This window comes from Gossypium arboreum, chromosome 7, assembly GCF_025698485.1.
Source record: "Gossypium arboreum isolate Shixiya-1 chromosome 7, ASM2569848v2, whole genome shotgun sequence".
Taxonomy (NCBI): domain Eukaryota; kingdom Viridiplantae; phylum Streptophyta; class Magnoliopsida; order Malvales; family Malvaceae; genus Gossypium; species Gossypium arboreum.
In genome coordinates, this window is record NC_069076.1 from 103,833,662 (window position 1) to 103,854,770 (window position 21,109).

General features: G+C 30.8%; 2 protein-coding genes across 2 annotated transcripts; one reads left to right on the forward strand and one right to left on the reverse strand.

Annotated features, from left to right (window-relative positions):
- The first annotated feature begins 6,933 nt into the window (after positions 1–6,933).
- On the forward strand, positions 6,934–13,468 carry LOC108454800 (F-box/LRR-repeat protein 15-like). Its single transcript, XM_017753381.2, has 17 exons — positions 6,934–7,850; positions 7,939–8,161; positions 8,259–8,391; positions 8,711–8,810; positions 8,901–9,098; positions 9,184–9,454; positions 9,549–9,647; positions 9,746–9,834; positions 9,987–10,086; positions 10,176–10,346; positions 10,650–10,802; positions 10,924–11,084; positions 11,168–11,366; positions 12,117–12,571; positions 12,659–12,722; positions 12,935–13,021; positions 13,137–13,468. Exons 1-17 carry the CDS (start codon positions 7,405–7,407, stop codon positions 13,215–13,217), a joined length of 3,030 nt encoding a protein of 1,009 aa, XP_017608870.1. The 5' UTR covers positions 6,934–7,404; the 3' UTR covers positions 13,218–13,468.
- A 761-nt stretch (positions 13,469–14,229) lies between these two features.
- On the reverse strand, positions 14,230–18,486 carry LOC108470263 (uncharacterized). Its single transcript, XM_017771560.2, has 7 exons — positions 18,216–18,486; positions 18,079–18,118; positions 17,925–17,995; positions 16,793–16,890; positions 15,571–15,638; positions 14,644–14,754; positions 14,230–14,529 (listed from the first exon to the last, which is right to left on the reverse strand). Exons 1-7 carry the CDS (start codon positions 18,385–18,387, stop codon positions 14,391–14,393), a joined length of 699 nt encoding a protein of 232 aa, XP_017627049.1. The 5' UTR covers positions 18,388–18,486; the 3' UTR covers positions 14,230–14,390.
- Positions 18,487–21,109: the final 2,623 nt, after the last annotated feature.

The following is a 21,109-nucleotide window of genomic DNA, read 5'->3' on the forward strand; positions in this document are numbered from 1 at the left end:
GGTGCCTAATTAAAATTTTAAAAATAAAAAATTAAAGGTATATTTTTAAAACGGGGAAGGTCACCCTTCACCATAAAAAATAATGATCCATTCCATAAAAACCCTCAGAAAATAAAAATAATAAGAAGGAATCCATGTGATGGCCTGATGGTTAAAGGTGTTCATTGCTTTAGGTATGGCCTAAGTTTGAGTTGCGCTGGTTGTTCGGGCATACATTAATTAATTTTAGTCATGGGAATGGAGCACATTGCATGGTCAGCTATTTATCTATTTGAAGAATATTTGCGATGAAGAGATTAGTCACTGCTACTGACGGTGGATACCCTAATTATGAAAAAAAAAAAGAGAATAATTTTAAAAATTTATTGAACATTTATATAGACATTTTAGTTCTTCTCTTAGAATTACATAACAACATCAATTTAAATGGCTTAATTTATTAATAATAATTTTTTTAGTGATGTAATTTTATCAATTAAAAATTTTGTAACTTGTATTGCGCAAGATGCGACGTGTCACATTTGTGGTCATATTAAGGAAGATACTCTTCATGTTCTTAGAGATTGTTCTCTTGCGAGGGAAATTTGGCATAACATCATCCCTGCTAATCATCTTGGGAATTTCCTTTCTGGTAATATTTCGGAGTGACTTTTCTCGAATCTACAACTTCTCTTCGCAAACAAGATGGGTGACTCATCCTGAGCTTGTCTTTTTGGGATCATTCTTTGGCGCATTTGGAATAATTGAAATTTGTACATCTTTCAAGGTCATGTTATCCATCCAAAGGACATTATCAGTGTCTCTTATAGCTGGGCAAAGCGCTTTCTCTCCATCTATAATGAAGAGATGGCTTCTTAGCTGAAACAGTTTTCAGCCCATCATAATTCAGGTATGTGCGTTTTCCTTAATACTGATGGTGTTGTTCACCTTGTGTCTGGTCTTTTTGCTGCAGGTGGTGTGATACGTAATGGCAAAAGGGAGTGGATCTTAGGCTACAATCGCTTTTGAGGGGAATGCTTAATTGCGACAGCTGAATTGTGGGGCATACTGGATGGATTACATATTCTTCAAAAACAAGGCTATGATGAGGTCATTATACAATCAAACAATCTTGAGAACGTGATCTCAATCAATGATAGTAAAACGGGTGATCCAAAAAACTCTTTGATAAGGAGAATTCAACAAATTCTAGCATTTAAAGAGAAGTGATCCTTGAATTATGCTCCCATAGATACTAATCGGGTAGCTGATGCTTTGGCGAAAATGGCTCTGTCAAGTGCTGAATCTTTGAACATTATTGAGGAACCCCCGTTAGAGATTAAAAAGATTCTGAAGAATGATAGTTCTTTTGTTAACTTGTTTACGATTTTTTCTTTGTAATTTTCTTTGTTTATTTAATCAAAAAAAAATTGTAACTTACATAAAAGTTAAGAAAATTAATAGTTTAATTCGATGAAATTAAAGATTTGTAACTTATATGAATATATGGTGTTAAGTATAAACGTAAATTACTCTAAAATCACCAATATTTTAAAAATTTTATATGTATATTTACCTTTTTTTTTTTAACAATTATGAGGCATAACGATTTTTATCACCCACGGTATTGAGATTTAAATAAGGTTAAAATGTGCCTATAAACTTTTCAAAAATTAAGAATTTAATTCTTTTACTTTTCATTTTTTAAAAATTAGGTCAAACTGTTAGTCTTCTTTAATTTTTTTATAAAATTTGTTATTGTAACATTTTGAAATAACAAAAAAAAAGAACATACACATTTGTTAAACACGTAATCAGAAAAAGATGTTTGTAATTAACTTGAATTTTGAAATTTAAAAAGTAGATAGATTGAAAATACAAGTATAGGGACTAAATTCTAATATTCAAAAAGTAAAAGGACTATAAGCATATTTTAACCAACTTTGAATAATTATAAAAGTATTATATTATATATTTAATAAGATTATTAATCCTATATAAGAATGATAAACATTAATGTTGATCAAATGCTTAAAAACATAATAATCATTGTAGTGCATATGGTTATTAACTTTTGACCAATCTGATGATAAAAGTAAAAAGTAAAAATGTAAAATAAATGTGGTTTATGTTATTTAATGTTTTTCATTGCATGAGCAAAATTATTGGATTTGGAGGGCAGTGTATGTAGGCTTGTAATAATGAACCTTAATTCTGCTGATGAAATTTTAATGCAAACAGATACTTAGATTAATTGAAGCCCACTTATTTATTACTAGAATATGTTAGATGAAAATATATAAATATTTTTACATATAAATTTTTATTTAAAATAACTAATATTTAAAGAAATAAAAGGTTAGATAATTTTTTATTTACCGGAACTTTCAGTTACTTAAACAATATCCGTAGTCTTTCTATTTTATTTTTGAGAAATTTAATTTATTATACTTTTTAAATTTTAAAACTTAAATAAAATAATTAATACTATTAAACTCGCTGATGTGATTGATGGAAATGTTATTGCAGAAAAATTATTTTATAATATTTGATATACATTTAAAAACTGATTAAAATATAGAAAAATTATTTTACAAAATTACTCTTATAAAATAAAAGATAATATTCATGAATTTTAAAGAGGTCAAGTTTATAAGGAGAAAGAAGTAAGTGTATTGTTTTTGAAGATGAATACAATGATGTTTCCTCAGCACATTCTTGTAATTGCTATTAATAATTAATAAAAAAATAGTCTACTATACTTGATATTGTTCAAGCAACAACTCTAGCTCAAGATAATATCATTGAACTTTCCAATCAAGTACTAGAATTTATTCCAAAAGAATAAACTTTATGATCTCAAGAATTAATTTTATTAAGAAGATCCATAGGAGAAAGGAAAAGTGCAATACCATAAAATTATGTTGTTTTTTCTGTAAGAATATGAAGTTGACATTAGAGTGATGAAAGATAATCCCATTTGTAACGCCTCGAAATTTCAATATTGGATTTCGTGTCAATCCGAGATAAATTCGGTAAAATTTTTGAATAATTTACATCATTTATTCATCAATATTGGTCGAATAAATTATTCTTAGAATTTCGAATGAAAGAATAAAATTTAAATTTTTAGTATTTTTATGGATTACGGACAAATTTGAACATTTAGTTTACATTCGTGACTGAATTGAATTTAAACTTTATTTTAAGGATTAAATTGAAGTTAACCCTTTTTTTTTTTTTCTCTTAGTTGATCACACCAATTTCTCTTTGCCACCAATTGGTTTCGAATTGTCGTTGCTATTCTTGATCCATTTGATGCTATAATTTCGCCCACATAGCTGTCGTCATCTTCTTCAATTCGCACCAAGTCCCTTCCACTTGCTTTATTAAATTGTTGCCCAATTCTTCAATTCCATTGTCGACCAACATCCCTTAAAAGCTGATACCTCCATCATCCCATATTTTGTTACCTTCTTCCCTCAATTTGCTGTTATTTTTTGCTATTGCTTGGTGTCTCCTCATAGCCAATATTTGCTTCAATTGTGCCACTTCTCATTCTTGCTTTATCTTGTCAAATTCCTTGAGTCTTGCTACTTCAGTTAGATGTGGTTTGCTTCAATGTTGTTGCCCATTGCTTCAATTGCTAGGTGTTGGATTATCCCCTAATTAACTATTACCTAATACATGTTAGTTCACTAGTTTATGCCTTTATTAAATGGGCTATTAATTGTCTTTGGTGGAGTTAGAAGATTTAGAATTCATTTAGTTTAAATTTATGTAGGCTTGATTTAACTTTAAAGATGACTAATTCTATTGATAAATTTTACACACATATATATAGGTTGTTTAAAATTTTAGTGCTAAGTCATGTTATGATGTCAAGTTGATAATAATTTTATGTTTTTAGTTTTTGTTTAATGTATAATTCTAGTTTGATGTTGTTAGTTTTAATTTCAAGGATACCGATTAAATTTGATTAATTTGATTTATAATTATTTAAGTTAGGATTAAGATTCAATTAACATCAATTTAGATATAGAATTAGATTAATTTATCTTATAATAATAATAAATTGTTTAAGATTAATTGTCATGGAGTTGATAACTTAGATTTAATTTTAATAAATTCGTGTGTTTTTCTATGTATTGAAGTGAAAGAGATAAGTAAAGTATCGAAAGTAAAACATGTTATTTTTTTAGAACTTTAGTTGGATCGATTTGGAGCTTTGTTATGCTACCTTTCTATGTGGGCCATGGGGACATTTTCTTTTGAAAACATTGGTTGTATTGGTTGGAGCATTCTTAGTATTATATGGGTTGAAAATGCACGTATAGTAATATACTTATGTACATATTTAATTCTGTTGAGTGGAATTTTCAAGTATCTGACTCTCGATTCACTAAGGTTATAAATAGCTAAAAAGGAAGAAAAATATTTAAAATGTTAATAAAGATGAGATTTGTATGAGATTTGTATAACGATATCCAATTTGGAAAAAAAAAACTTACAAGATTATGAATTAGATTTAATAATGTTTAATACCCCATTGTTTATGAATTGAATGATGTTAGTAACTTCTATATGGTTTTGTAAAATTCGACCTTACCTGTCATCTAAGTCTTTAGAATTATTTTTATGTTACTTTTTTTTTATATTCACATTTGTCTAATAGAATCCCTCAAAGGGTAAGATAAGTATGATAATTCACATTTGGACTTATTAAATATACTCGTGAATTGTTGTTTTTGCACGTAGATATCGACTCATTGGAAGTCTTGAAGCTCTACTCAACCTATGACATCACACTATCATCAATACTTTCAAGAGTATGATAGTAGCTATCATCTATACTCAGGATGTCTACATACATAAATATGCTACTTTCAAATGTATCATGATACTTGGTATATTTGTGCATGCTTTGACGAGTTGAAGGTTATTTTGATATCACAATCAAGAGACGTTTAAAAATATCATCTGCAAAGGGATTATGTATGTTTATAGTTGTTCTTTTAAGTATGTTTCGAGATTATTGAGGTTTCAAAGATAGATAACGAAGAAAGGCATGTTGGGATTAATACAAATTATAAGTTTGGTTATTTAATTAAAAATTAAAAGTTTATTTGACTAAAAATTGTGTATTAATTTTGTTTAAGTCTCAATTGTTTTTACTTACAACAATAAATTGATTATTTTTAAGGTTAGTACCAAATTGAAACTTTTAACGCGAAATAAAATTTATTTACCATAAAAATATTAAATTAACAAAATTAATTTTTGAAGTTATACTTTGAACTATAAATTAAATAATAATTCTAATTAATATAATAAATGTTTTATTAGTTAAAATATATATTATAAGTTATAGATGGAAAAACAATTATTTTATTAATGAATTTATAAATAACATATATATTAGTGAAAAAATTACATTTCATCAAGTTTTTCGGAAAGTGATAAAAATAAGAAATAGGACCAAAATGATAAATGCGTAAACATTAAAGATTAAATTTATCATTATACTAAAAATAATACATATATAGTAATTTTTTACTTTAACTTTAAAATTGACTCGTGAATTAAATCTTGATTCTTTTATTGGCCCTTACCTTTCTTTTGTCATAAGTAATCCCTATTGTTATCTTTCGTCAACGTGTTTTGGCCCCTAACTTAAATTCTGTTAAAAAAATCATTGTAGCACATTTCAACAATAAAATCGTAACACATGAAATTTTTTTAATTAAATTTAATATAATTTTTATTTTTCTTCTTCTTCTTCCTCTCTCCCTCCCCATAACAATGTTTTCTTTTTCTTTTCCTTTTCTTTTCCTTCCTCATCTTATTATATATGCTTTTTTTTGACATGATTCTTAAAATTATCTATAGCACTTATTCAATCTATAAATAGGAGAATAACGTGCTTCAGTGCATTCGAACCCACATTCTTTTACATTAATCACAATGCCTATGCTAATCGAGTTAAGATTCAATCAACTGCATTATTTAACTTACACAACAATGACTCTATTGCAAAAGTCTTACTAAACTCGTCTTGCTTGTCAGCATCTCCCCATGAATTGCTTGCAATATATCATTCAGCTACAAGAACTGGAAGACACTTCAGCTATAAGAACCTCATTTGGGTTGCTGGGGAGAGGGTGAGAGGCAGAAGAACAAGAATTCACGATTTCATTTGGACAAAGTGCCACATAGATTCTTTTAAAGGAGTTGCAGTTCAGGGGCCAAAACACATAAAGAATGAAACCTTAGGGACTAATTACGACAAAAAGAAAAGACCAATTTGAGAACCGGACTATATAATTCAAGGATAATTTTACTATTAAAGCCTCCATTTTTTTATCTCACAAAATATAAATTTTAAAAAATACCATCATTATATCAAGTATAAATTATTAAATTTATTAAAATTTATTTATTTCATATAATAATTACACATAATTCATTCAGTAATACATATTTTCTCTGTAAATTTTTTCTTTTTCGGATTTTACAATGATCTCTAACTATCATGTGTTTTTTTCTAATAAAGTTTGTCGAACGGTGTCGTTTAACACGTAACGGAAAGAAAGGCTACCCTACAAGAAAAGAAGGAAAAGAAATGTCAAATTGTTAAAAGTCCCTGTATGATATATCTTTAGTAGATTTAGTCCCTCTATTATAATTTAATATTTCTATTTTTATTTTCAGTTTTAATATTAATTTTAATCAATTAATTTAGCTATATAATTTTCTTAAACTGTGATATGTACATTTCAATTTATTTGATGTAATGAACAGGAAAAAAACTTTATATTCGGGACTGAAAAACATATTTCAAAAAATAAAAAATAATAGAGAAATTAAATCCAATAAAACATATAGTACAAGGACCTTTTATAGAATTTAGCCAAAAGAAAATGAAAGAAAGAAACAAAGAAAATGAAAAAAGTAGTGATTTTTTTTCCTCCCCTCAATAAAAGCACGAATTCCCTCGGATTATTTTCAACCCATTAGCGCCGGTCTATTTTTATTTTTATTTTTATTTTTTCAAGCTTTGCTCAAAAAAAAAAAAAGTTCCTTTCTTTAACAACTACGAGCTCGTAAGATCCGATCAGATCCGGTCATGTCCCTCCCTCTCTACCTCTAAAACTTTCAATTTCTCTTTCTATATTTGTTTATTTGTATGTATCGATCGATTGTTCTTTCAATTGATGAAAAAGATTGAAGTTTCAAGCCGATTTTTCCCCCTTAGGGTTCCTCAAAGGCCGGAGCTTTACTTCTGTTTTCTTTAAAATTTAGGGTTATTTTTTTCGTTTTCTTGGGGGGGGGGATGGAATGTGGAGGATCGTGAGCTAGGTTTTCATTTTTCATTTTTTTTTCTTCTTGTTTTGGTGAGGGGTTTGGTTTTTGACCTCCGGGTGTATGAGGATTTGGTGCTGCCTATGGTTTATCGACGACGAAGAGGAAGGTAATCGACCGGGAGGAAACATGAAGGAAGGTTTTTTAGCAAATGTCGACGGTTTTGAGGGGAATATCGTGAATGACGACGACGACGATGACCGCGAGGAACGAGAAGAAGGGGAAGAGGAAGAAGCCCCCTCTACTGTCGCTGTCTCCGCCGCGGCGGCGGCTCAATTTTCCTTAACCCTAAACAGGCGAAGACAAGGAGAAGAAGGGTCGTTGTTGTTTGAAGAAATGGTCTCCGCCATGAGATGCGGTGGGAGCTGGGACGATCCTACGTGGCGCCCTTTGAACCGGTGCTCGCGTCTTTCCGAAGGTGAGACTAGCGCCTCCGCTTCGACTGCCGTTGAAGTTTGTGACAACCACGATTCGTACCATAAGCGAGCCAAAGTGTACTCCGGTTTTCAGTGAGTCAACTTGAAAGCTACAGACAAATTTAATAAATAAATTCTAGAATTTTTTTGTCATACTTATTCTGCAACGTTTTGACTGCAGTGAGAACACGTCTTGCCCTTCGACAGGGAGAGATTACAACATTAGCCAAGGCTCTTCGAATTCATCTAATAATGGGTTATTTGATCATAATTTCATTTTGAATGATGGGAGCGATGGGCATCCTTTTGATGGAAATGGTGGGATAGATGAGAAACATGAGGGTGGTTTGAGGGCGGAAGATTTCGAAATACGAATGGATCTGACTGATGATTTATTGCATATGGTAGGTAGCTTGAACTATTTCGTTTCTATTCTAGTTACTATAATTTTTCACATTGTTCCATTGTGTTGAACCTTGTCTTTTGTTTTCCTTTTTTCAGGTGTTCTCATTCTTGGACCATTGTAATCTTTGTCATGCTGCTATGGTTTGTAGGCAGTGGCGAGCAGCTAGTGCTCATGAGGATTTCTGGAGGTGTTTGAATTTTGAAAACAGGAATATATCTCTTGAACAATGTGAGTCTTGTATTTGCTTAATATCTTTGCGTTGTTCTTCATTTGGTTGAAAAAGAGAACTCCAAAAAGATAATAGAAATTAGCTGTCAAAATGAGAAAGATAGTCTAAATGGCTTAGGATGTTAATGAAAAGAATTAAGCAAGCATGCAACTATATAGAAGCAGTCCTTTTATATTTATATATGTTGAGATTGCCTTCTACAATGCTGGTTCCTAGGCAAGAAGATACATGCATGTAGTCATTTTTGTAAGGCAATTGTCCATTGTTAGTAATATAGTTGGATTCATAACTGCTATAATTTTGCATTTTATTTCTCAGTTGAGGACATGTGTCAACGGTATCCAAATGCTACTGAAGTGAATCTCAGTGGCACTCCTAATATGCACCTGCTTGTTATGAGAGCTGTCTCATCTTTACGGTAATATTTTCTCATCAGAATTTTTTTATTCTTCTAACCAAATGAATATGTTGAGCTTGCTGTTATTCATTTGAGTGTTCTGAATGGTAGAAATATCGAGGCTTTAACATTGGGAAGAGGGCAACTAGGAGATGTTTTTTTCCATGCGTTGGTAGAGTGTAGTATGTTACGGAGTTTGGATGTGAATGATGCTATTCTTGGAAATGGTGTTCAAGAAATACCTATTAACCATGATCGATTGTGTGATCTGAAAGTAACAAAATGCCGTGTGATGCGAATATCTATCAGGTAAAACAAAAGCTTTATTTGAATATTAACTTTTATCTAAGCGTCAATGTGCTTATCCTTATGCTAAAGTCTGAAACTTTTGCAGGTGCCCACAATTAAAAAGTTTGTCTTTGAAACGTAGTAACATGGCTCAGGTGGCCCTGAATTGCCCTCTTTTAAATCTGCTTGACATAAGCGCATGCCACAAACTTACAGATGCAGCTATTCGTTCGGCAGTGACTTCTTGCCCCCAGTTAGAATCTTTAGACATGTCAAATTGTTCTTGTGTTAGTGATGAAACATTGCGTGAGATAGCTCACAGTTGCGCTAATCTCCATGTTTTGAATTCTTCCTATTGTCCTAACATATCACTCGAGGTTGGTTTCTTGCCAATGATTAATTTAGTTCTAATGAGGTCTACTCTTTTGGTTGAGGTGTATTTTGATGCATTTGCTTTTTTCTTTGTTGAAGTCTGTAAGATTGCCAATGTTAACAGTTCTTAAGCTTGACAACTGCGAGGGTATCACATCAGCCTCAATGGCAGCAATAGCTCATAGTTATATGTTGGAGGTTTGAGTTTTTTTTCCTTGTATAGATTGTTATTACCTGGATATTTGAGGTTCTCTAAAAACTTTAGCTGAACATGCTGATTCTGTTGCCTGTTGCAGGAGTTGGAGCTTGATAATTGCCACATGTTAACGTCAGTGTCACTGGATCTTCCTCGTTTGCAGAAAATTCGATTGGTTCACTGTCGAAAGTATACTGTTAATTCATTTTATTCCCCTCTTTTTCTTGCCAAACCCAAAAGGATCTCCTCGACTCTTGCTTTTGGATGGATTATTTGCTTTTTTTTTTTTGTGCCTCTTCTCTTTTTGGGGTTTATAATGATTTATAATTTTGCCCATGCAGATTTGCTGACTTGAATGTACAATGTTCCATGCTATCATCTGTAATGGTGTCCAATTGCACTGCTCTCCATCGCATTAGCATCAGTTCAAATTCACTTCAAGTATGTTTTTTTGATGATTTGATCTGTTGTTGCTGTCTTGGTTGTTGATAAAAAATTGATTTTGTGCTGTTGATTTTATTAAAATGCAGAAACTAGCATTGCAGAAGCAGGAGAATTTGACGATGTTGGCCCTGCAATGTCAATGTTTGCAAGAAGTTGATCTTACAGATTGTGCATCTTTGACAAATTCCATATGTAATGTATTTAGTGATGGGGGTGGTTGCCCTATGCTAAAATCATTGGTTCTGGATAACTGCGAGGTTTGTGAATAGGGCTTTTTCTTTATGCTAAACCATTGTCTCAGTTATGCATGTGTATGTAGAAAGCCCTTTTATATCGGACATTCGAGGATTGGGTGATAGAGATCTATGAGATTAGCTTTATCAGCTGATTGATAACTTCAAATGGGACCATAGATTTATCTGTCTTAATTCTGGTCTGCATCTAGCATTGCTTACTTACCTTTTGTTGCTACTAAATAAATAGAGCTCCTTGGTCCTGCATTGTTGCATGTTGTTTTTTTGTGCTTTCTGACAAATATTTCTTGTTTTCTTGTTGCCCAGAGCTTGACAGCAGTGCAGTTGTCCAGTACATCTTTAGTCAGTCTTTCTCTGGTTGGGTGTCGTGCTATTACTACTCTAGATCTTGCATGTCCTTGTCTTGAGAAAATCTGCTTAGATGGGTGTGATCATCTCGAAAGAGCATCATTTTGTCCTGTAAGTTTAGAGTGACTGTAGCACACTTTCACTGATATTAATTTGCTTATGTATTATCGACTATTTGGTTCGCATAATTCCATGCTGTTATGTAAAAGCTGATTCATTTTGCTCCTTTTAGGCTGCTCTTCGGTCACTTAATCTTGGAATATGCCCCAAATTGAACATGCTCAGAATTGATGCTCCATGTATGGTGTCTCTTGAGTTGAAAGGATGTGGTGTATTATCTGAAGGATCAATAAATTGTCCTCTATTGACATCTCTTGATGCATCCTTTTGCAGGTTTGTTGCAATTGTGCTACCTTCTTTTTTATGATTCTTTGTTTTGACCCATGGCTGACGCTTCTATTTAATTTTATATGCAGCCAACTCAAGGATGATTGCTTATCTGCAACCACTGCTTCCTGCCCTCTTATTGAGTCACTAATATTGATGTCTTGCCCATCTATTGGTTCTGATGGTCTTTTCTCTTTGCGCTGGCTTCCAAATTTAACTACACTTGATTTGTCTTACACCTTTTTGACGAATTTGCAGCCAGTTTTTGAGTCTTGTTTGCAGCTCAAGGTAACTTTAAAATCCTTGATATATAAGCATTGATTAACCGTACAACACATTGGTTTATTCATGTTAAGTTCATTGTACTCCACAATATAGGGTTGGGAAAAAAAACTGAAAAAACAATTTGAATCATAGTGTTTGGTTCAGTTTTATTAAATTTGATCCAATTTCAGTTCGTTTTATTAAATTTGATTTTTATAATATAAAAATAAATTTTATTTTATTTTATTTATATTTTTATTTATATTTATATTTTATTTATAGTTTTGTATAATATAGAAATAAATATTTTATACATAAATTAGTGAAAATAACTTAAGAAGTATATAGGAATTTTTTAGAAAGATTTTAAAAACTGATGAACCAAACTGGTCCAAATAATTGGAATTCGGTTCCTTTTTTAAGAACCAGAATACTACAAGGCAACGGCAATCCTTTTCCAAACCCATTTGAACTGTGAACTATTATCGCCCCTACCACAATATGTGTGTCATATTGGTTTGTGCTCTTAGTGATTTTGTATTTTGATCTAAATTTTAATGCCATTATATTTACTTAGGAGGAGAGTTTTCTCCCATAACAAGCATTGTGTTGCTTCTTTTTCTACTAGTAAAGCTTGTTTCAACTTTGCCGAAAAAAAAAAGATGCGAGCAAGTTTAAGAAAATTTTCACATTCTTGTAAATTGTCTCAATCAAGCTTCCAGTGTTTTCATGATTTACTGCTAGGTTCTTTGGCTCACTTTTCCTTTATTGTAGGTGTTAAAATTACAAGCATGCAAGTATCTGGCGGACTCATCATTGGAGCCCCTTTACAAGGAAGGTGCTTTACGAGAACTCCGGGATTTGGACTTGTCATATGGTACCCTGTGCCAGTCTGCCATAGAGGAGCTTCTTGCTTATTGCACACATCTTACCCATGTGAGCTTGAATGGATGCATAAATATGCATGACCTAAATTGGGGTTCTACTGGTGGTGGATTTGAATCACTTAACGGATCTAGCATGTTTCCTTTTGAGAACATGAATGACTCAATTGAGCAACCAAATCGTTTACTGCAGAACCTCAATTGCGTAGGTTGTCCAAATATTAGGAAGGTGCTCATCCCACCAGCTGCGCGTTGTTTCCACTTATCATCCCTAAATCTTTCTTTGTCAGTCAATTTAAAGGAAGTTGACCTTGCTTGTTACAATTTGTCCTTTCTTAACCTAAGGTATTGATACAACTCCTTTCATGGTTATTATCTGTTTTTGTTTTATCTGGTACTCTTCTCAATTTTTCTGCCTCTTTTGTAAATCAGCAATTGTTGCTCTTTGGAAATTTTGAAGCTTGGGTGTCCTAGACTGACCAGTCTGTTTCTTCAGGTATGCATTCTCGGTCTATAGAACCATAGATGTTTAACTTTTAGGTCCTTTTTGCCTCTTTGCTCTACTGGTTTTCTATCATGAGTACAAACTTGCAGATGACTATATTTTTTTGAAGGTTTCTGTGAGGTCTTTGTTATATTTGTTTATTTCGTCACAAGGATATGCTTCTCATATGATGCTGTTTTATTTTGTGTATCGGTGTTTTGAAGTCCTGCAACATAGAGGAAGAAACCGTTGAAACTGCTATATCACAGTGTAGCATGCTGGAGACTTTGGATGTTCGCTTTTGTCCAAAGGTGAGAGCATTCTTTTTCCTTTTTGTTCCCCCTCCATTTTTGCTCCCATCTGTATTCCCGTCTTATACCATGCTTTGCTTAAATCATGTTCATGAATTTTTCACGTGTATGATAGATTTGCTCGATGAATATGGGGAGGTTACGTGCAGTTTGTCCGAGTTTGAAGCGTATATTTAGTAGCTTGTCATCTGCATGATGAGAATGTGATAAAAAGAATTTTTATTTCACTTGGGATGTGGATATTTGCCTCAAATTAATGGCAGCAACAGCTTGGTATTTTTGTTATGGTAGGGCTCTGTTTGTATGTAAATGGTCAGCATCCTTTCCTCTGTTTGTTTTGAATATTTTATATATAAATATAAAAAAAATATACATATGGGTACTTGACCTACTTGCATCCTTGTGTAACAGTGTAATAAATTATTACCAATATTTCTATATTCGCTATATTGGTTTTCCTTTTTCTTTGGGTTAAGATTCAATTACTATTCTGGAGATATTAGGGTTTATAGTAAGATAATTCAAGTGCAGAGCACATAATTAACTTGTATATGTGAGAAATTCTTAAAAAAGGGTTACCTGAACTCTTTTGTACTTATAGGTATGTTACTAACACTATTAAATTATGTTAATATGACATTGATGACTAATAGTACGGTGTTTTATATTTAGACATGTAATTTTTTTTATTATAAATTTTGAACTTCTTTTTACTTTTTGTTACATGTTAAAATGTGAGGTTGTGTCATTGTGTTATGTGTCACTATGTTGTTAGTTGTTGGTGCTAGAGTATTTCAAACGGTAAAAAATAAATAAAATTTAGATACCAAATGACTATGTTATTGGTTGTTGGTGCTAGAGTATTTTAATTTAAGTATTTAAAAAATATCAAATTTGATTTTTAAATTGAGAAATTGGGATACATATGAAATAATTTTCTTTAAAGTGTAATTTTATCAAGAGGCAAAGTCAATAATATTTTGTTGGGCCGAGATAAAGATATAAATGGGGTGAGAGTTACAGCTAGAAATCATATGTTAAAAGAGGTCAAAAGTATAATTTCAATATTTCATTTGGGGAGGCATTGGATTCATTCTTAGTTGTACATGCTTTCTTATTAATATTTTAATCATCTAATATAATTCCATGTATATTGATCCAATATCATCATATAAATTCAGAATACTTCATTAATTTAACAGTTGAAGTTTTTATATGATATAAATAAGATATTTTTAATTTATTTAAAACTCAACATGCAAAATCTATATAAATAAACCATTGAATATAAATCATACAGAAGTTACATAAGTACGCAAAATTATTTTAGCATTACAGTAAGTGAAACCCTCTATGGGATGGGTTGATATTATAGAATTGATTCCAATTGCTTCAGATCCGGATCTAGCTCCTCAGGTTGCTTCATGTCTTCATCATCAGGGGCTCTATAAGCATCAGCAATTTCCTTGCCTTGATTTAATACATCGGATGGAACAGTTTGAAGCAGGCTGCCAATGGAAATAGCTTATAAGGACATGAATTTTACTTTGTCCTAATCTACATGTTCCATGCATGACAACAATGATATACATACATATATGGAAAGTGTAAAACAATAATACCTGTCGAGGGCATTGAGGGCAGTACCAATCTTTGCTTTCATGACTTTTACTGAAGCATCTGGTTCATTTCTTGATGCATGTAGAAACAAGGAATCTAGTTCCTCCAATGCCCTAAATCAATAACAGTAGGTTACAATACACTCATAAGTTTGCTCTTCTTTTTTTTTTTCTATACGATTTGTACTTCTACAAATAACACCACAAATCCGTAAATCAGAAGATAATATGCGCTTAGGTACATTCTTACCCACATCCTCTTGTATGTTGCAACAACAATAATACCAACTAAACTAAAGTTCAATTGCATCAATTTGTTTTTTTTTTTAATCAAATACTTGTAGGTCAAAATATGTTATTTGTCCTTGTCTGAGATTTTGCTCCTGTACTTAAAAAAAAAGTTAAAAATGAAATCTTCCTTTTTTTTCTATTTAAAGATTATAGTCCTGGTCAAATAATTGACACTGTTTGTATGTTTTTCAAAATTTTTCATAAACACACTCATGTAATAATATAAACTTTAAAAACAAATCATTATGGACCATCTGATGGTAGGTAAATTTTGACAGAAAATACCAACAATGTCAATAGTTGGACTATAATTTTTAAATAAAAAAAGTAATAGGATAAATTTTAACTTTTCAACTATATGAACTAAATTTTAAATTTTGCCAAAGTACAAGGATTGGCATCACATTTTGACCAAACTTGTAAAGGTAATTTATTAAATCTGGTTTTGTTATGATTTTTTCCAAGAAACCATTTTTCTTAAAGAATATGCCAAATTATGACATAACAAAGCACTTAATATCCCCAACGTCCAGCCAGTGAGTGAACCCTGTAATTGATCTACTTAAACAAAATGGCCTTTGCATCTTATAAATTGAATACAATTGTTTTAAATTTTCATCCATTGCTTAAATAGAGTACCTGAGACATTGATCCACGTCTTTGAAAGCGTTTTCACCATTTCCAGCATCAGAAGCATATTGTGCCACCTGAACTTCCAAACAAAATTCCCAATACTTCAGCAACTCCAGAGTTATATGCATATATATATATATATATATTGAAGGAGTCTATAAGTGCAAGTACAGTCACAAATAATACATGTTCAAATATAACTAGAAACAAATCAATAAAAAGCACAATCAGACTGAAAACCGAAATATATTCAGACAGTGCTAACACATGATGACTTAAACTCAAAATAAACCTGGCAGAGGATTCACAGGTGATATTTACACATGATGGGACTTGAATGTTAGACATTGAGGTTTCTTAGGAGCTCAACCTTGACATAAGGCCTTATTGAGTGGAAAGCAAAAATTCACAGGCAAAGCTAAGATGATAACACGATATATTTGAAAATAGTAAAAGTATATAGAGGCTCATATAGTAGGAGTTAGATTGCATTTTGCCCCCTCTATTCAAAAATGGGTAGATTAGTCCTTATACGTTAGATCAAAGAATAAACTAGTCATTCTGTTAAAAATTCCATCCATTTCTACAGTTAAAAATTGGTCCTTGTAGGTCAGCTATTTCGTCAAACACACCGAATTTTAACAGTACAAATATATGCAATTTTTAATAGGAATGATTAATTTGATCTTTAGTCTAATGCACAAGGACTAATTTGCCCATTTTTTGAGTAGAGGGGGTAAAATGCAATCTGACTTGTAGTACAAGGGCCTCTATAATACTTTTACCATTTGAAAATCTAAAAAAAATCATTCTAAATCTGCTTGTGGAAATTTTTTTCTATGTATATACTAGATTAAATTTGGTTGAAATGGGAAGGTTGAAAGAAGAGAGATCACGATATCTGGGGTTCAAATCCCTTCATGTTCACTTATTGTCTGGATTTTATATAAAAATATAAAAAATACCCTCCAAAGTTATAGATATAGCTGCTGTAAACTAAATAGAATGAAAGTGCAACTGCAGATGGTTTAGCAACAAGCATAACCTATCTGTCATACACCATTCTCTGATGAGCAGAATTTCCTTAGCAAGTTGATAGTTTCAGAAAATGCAAAAATCCTTTTTCTTTTTCGAAACACGATTGCTGTTAGGAGTAGGAACGAATTCTCGAATGTGCCAACAATTAATGTAACAAAGAAACGAGAAAAGATTGAACAACTCGACTTACAGCTCGTATATTTACACGAAGAGATGCAGCCGGACCAGAACGTAGCAGGGATCTGCAGGTTGCATATTCCGGTTTATCATCAACTTCTAAAGTTTTCTCTGCAATGGTTAGATGATTATAAATCTAAGTTTCACAATATTCTTCAATCTTCATTTGATGAAACCACAACATATTCAAGAATTTTAAAATGAAAAAGAAAGGGATTTATAAAAAATGAAATGGGAATTCATTTTGTAGGATAAACATAGGTCATCATTAAAAATAAAATAGGACCGAGCAAAAGTTAGTTCAAATCAATTTAACTGTATTAGGGGCGAGAACAGGTCTTGGTCCCCTAAATATTTATAATTTCATTCTAGCTCTTCAAAAATAAAAATAAAAATGATAGTCTAATCTTTAAAATATGCCATAAGTCTCTATACAGTTTGAAAATTTGAAATTTAGTCCCTCTACTTTTCAGATTTCAAAATTCAACTGTTAACAATGCTTTTTTTTTTTGTTAAATTTGTTAGCATTGCATTTTGAAATAAAAATATACTGACTTGGTAGCCATGTAACTAAAAAAATGACGTAATGAATTTGAATTTAACAAATTAATTTTAACGCTATTAACCATTGAACTTGAGTTTTGAAATCTGAAAAGTAGAGGAACTAAATTTCAATTTTTTGAGGAGTATAGGGAATCTTATGGCATTTTTTAACCAATGGAAAATTATATTTTGATCCTTTCAAAAAATTATAGTTAAAATTTGGCCCTAGAATGTATTTCTTGCTTCACCTGTGTGCAAGTTGGTTATGATGGTGAATTTGATTTTATAGGTGATTATATAGATTAAGCCGGTTGGTTATCGGTTATGAATTTTTATAATCTACTTAATTGATCAAACTGAGAATGTTAAGTTAGCTCGGTTAATGAGGTCGATCGGTTGAGTCGATTTTTCAATCTTCTAATCGAACCAACCAAACTGACCAAATACTCTCCTCTACTTATGTTCTTCATCTCAAACTCGAAACAAGAAACAAAATTATTCATCCAGCAAAAGAATAAAGTAAAGTAGAGCAAGAATGAGGTTTAATTATGGAAAATTCCCATTTCAAAAAATCAAGGATCAAACCATAATTTAAGACTTACCCAGGTCTTTAATTTGTAATTGAGTCAATATAACAGCAGGCACATAAACCTCAAGCGGATCCAGCTTTTTCCTGTTAAATTGCATATCATTTAATTATAAAATAAATAAAACCCAGAGTATAAAATACAAATTCAAAAAGATGTAAGTGATTACTTTTTCACGTATTTATCCAAGAAGTTACCTGCAATCGCATCTGCATTGGAAAATAAACTATGATTTTAGCTTTGAAACTAAGTCTTTTTAAAGTGATAGATGCATAAATGGAAGAAAAAAAAAACAACGAAACGTACGTTTAGGTGCAAGGAGCAAGTGAGATAGAAACAGAGATATAGAAACCGACCGCCGGCTCTCCCGCCATTCCGGTGGTGACACGGCGGACCTGATGGAGTATTGCTTAGGTTTGGCGGAGGAAAGCGAAGAAAAGGGTAGCCGCCGATTGTGGCCGGTCCAACACAACAACATCGGTGGATTTGTCCGGAGATAAAAAAAAAAACAGTGACAAAAAAAAAAAAGAAAATCTTATCCGTTCGTGTATATATGTATATTTAAAAGTTATTCATAAATCACAATTTTAACTTTCAGGTTTTTTTAATAATTTGAAAAAATTGGTTGCCACTAGTTTTTAAACGTTAAACTATGATATAAGTCCCTGTACTCTTAGTAAATTTAAAATTTAGTCTCTATACTTTTATTTTACGAATTTAATCCTTTACTTTTAAATTTCAAAATGTAGGTCCAAATTTTTAAAACTATTAAAATCATTTTATTAAATTGAGGCTTATTACAACACTACTTTTTAGTTATATGCTACCGAGTAAGTTTTTTTTTTCTTAATTTCAAAATGTCACACAACTAATTCAACAGAAAAAATTAGCAGCATTAGCAATTGGATCTGAATTTCGAAATCTAAAAAGGAAGATCAAATTCCTGAAAATAAAAGTATTGTGACTAAATTCCAAAGATGTATAACATATAACCTTTTTAATCCTTTGGTTTAGATCTTATTTCAAACTGAACCTGAAAACCCAAATGTTAACAAGGTCATACTTGTAAGTTACAATAGCATTAGAAAAAATTATTTGAATGGGTTTTTATTTTATAGTAGCGTTGAAAAAATTTTGAAAAATTAAAAATGAAAATAGTTAACATCATCGTAATCACTTTGGTTATTATCACAAGCACTATTACAAATATTAAAATCTATAAAGAATGGGAAGAAACATACTAGATATAGATGCACGTTTATTGGGAAAATAAAGGGTTAAAAATAAGGACGGAATGTGTGGGAAAAAATCGTCATACCGATAATTTATTATGATATAAATAATAAAGTAAAAGAACAAGAAAAGGGACAAAAAAAGTACATATTTTTATTGATGAATAGAGATATTTACGATACTTCTTTAAAATCTATATTAATAGACATAAGATGTATAAATGAAATAAAACTCTACCTTTAATTAAATATTAGAGTCCTAAAATACATTAAATTCATCTTGATATTAATGAACATCCACTTAATAATAAAATATTCATAACAAAATTAATTTTATCGATTCTTAAAAATTGTTCTGATAAGTTTTCTCCTTTTTTTTTTCCTCTCAATTTATATGATTGAATAACAAATTAGTTTGATTTTTTTTTTATAATTAAGGTATTTGTTTTGCTGTCCATAAAGATTTTTTTATGGGTAATAAAGTTGTGCATGGGCCGAGTTGAAATGTGGCTTGATTTTAAAATATTTTCAACCTAGACCCATTTTTCGAGCCAGCTTGTTCAGCCTAAAAAAAATATTTTACTATTAAAATTTAATAAAATATTTAAACATATTTTTATATTATTAATATTTTTATAATTAATTTAAATTTAAATTTATTATTTAAATTAAGACATAAAATTATTATTTATATCGACCTAAATCAAACTAAACCTTCGAACCAATGATTCATAATCAAATTTAGTTGATAATCGATTGATTTTTAAATCAATGGTAAAACCTCTTCTAAAACATCATTGCTAAGAAATGAAAAAGAGTTATAAATGTTAATATTAAAATTTAAATTTATTAAGTATATTTATACAATGTTTTAAATTATTTATAATCCCTACTTAACTTTTAAATAAAAGAAAATCGCGCTTTAATAAATTTGAATTACGGACGGACGATAATATTAATGGGAACCAAATCAAGAATCAAAACAAAATCTATTGAATATCTAATTGTACAAACAAATTTAATTAAACCTCATATTCTAATTTTAGATTAAAGTACACGTCATGAAATTTCATAAATATATAAAAATTAAATGCGTGTAATTTTGTAAGATCAACTATTTTTAGATACACGTTACATCAACTTGAAAACAATTGTGATTAACGACAAAAAGGAAAGAAGAAAGAACATGCTTTACACTACAAAGGATGAAACTTGTAAAGTTCAATTTAGTGGTCAAATTCATAAGTGCCATGTGACTTTTATAAACAATAATGTTATAAGGTGGAATGAAGAGGACATCAAAATGATGTAGTGAGGGTCGGTTTATTTGTAGAGGTTGAGAGTTCGAATAATGATAAGAGGAGATTAATTGAAAAGATAAATATTCAAAGTAATTCTAGTTTATAAAAAAGATTAATCCCTTACTTGTAGTAACTCTAGGGTATAAAAAGGGTTAATCCCGTAATTTAGTTTCGTTAAACGCATAATGGATGGTTAATCATGGCCACGTATTATGAGATTTTATTTGTATAATGTAGCTAAGCTTAAATGGTTTCCTTAAGTGTGTTTAGGATAATGTTCTCTTATAAACACGGGTGATAGGTTTCATTTGAAGTGAGTCGGATGAGTATGCTTAGAGGGTCTATGCAAAGTCAACGATACCTTTAAAGCTTGACACGTGCCTATTTTTTTGGAGGGATATAACAAACCTAATGCATATTTAACAATGTTAAATTTAGGTTTTACTCCTTACATTATGTCTAAATTTAGAATTTACGAAACGTATGATCTACAAAATGTAATAGTACTTTTAAGGTGCGTTTATTTCATGAAAAATAATCTAGTCAATAAAAAATAACTTTCAAGCCGTGAACACAATTACAAACACTTAAAAACATGATACTTTGATGCATACACAAGTGACACAAACAAATGACGCAAACATATATAACACTTTAAAACATGACA

Excerpts from the sequence above, each read along its gene's own strand:
- LOC108470263 (XM_017771560.2), bottom strand. The coding sequence starts at position 18,387 with ATGTTGTTGTGTTGGACCGGCCACAATCGGCGGCTACCCTTTTCTTCG. Across the intron at positions 16,891-17,924 it reads ATTACAAATTAAAGACCTGG|AGAAAACTTTAGAAGTTGAT; the intron begins GTAAGTCTTAAA and ends TAACCATTGCAG. Across the intron at positions 15,639-16,792 it reads TTCGTGTAAATATACGAGCT|GTGGCACAATATGCTTCTGA; the intron begins GTAAGTCGAGTT and ends TTGGAAGTTCAG.
- LOC108454800 (XM_017753381.2), top strand. The coding sequence starts at position 7,405 with ATGAGGATTTGGTGCTGCCTATGGTTTATCGACGACGAAGAGGAAGGT. Across the intron at positions 9,648-9,745 it reads CTCATAGTTATATGTTGGAG|GAGTTGGAGCTTGATAATTG; the intron begins GTTTGAGTTTTT and ends TGCCTGTTGCAG. Across the intron at positions 12,723-12,934 it reads TGACCAGTCTGTTTCTTCAG|TCCTGCAACATAGAGGAAGA; the intron begins GTATGCATTCTC and ends GGTGTTTTGAAG.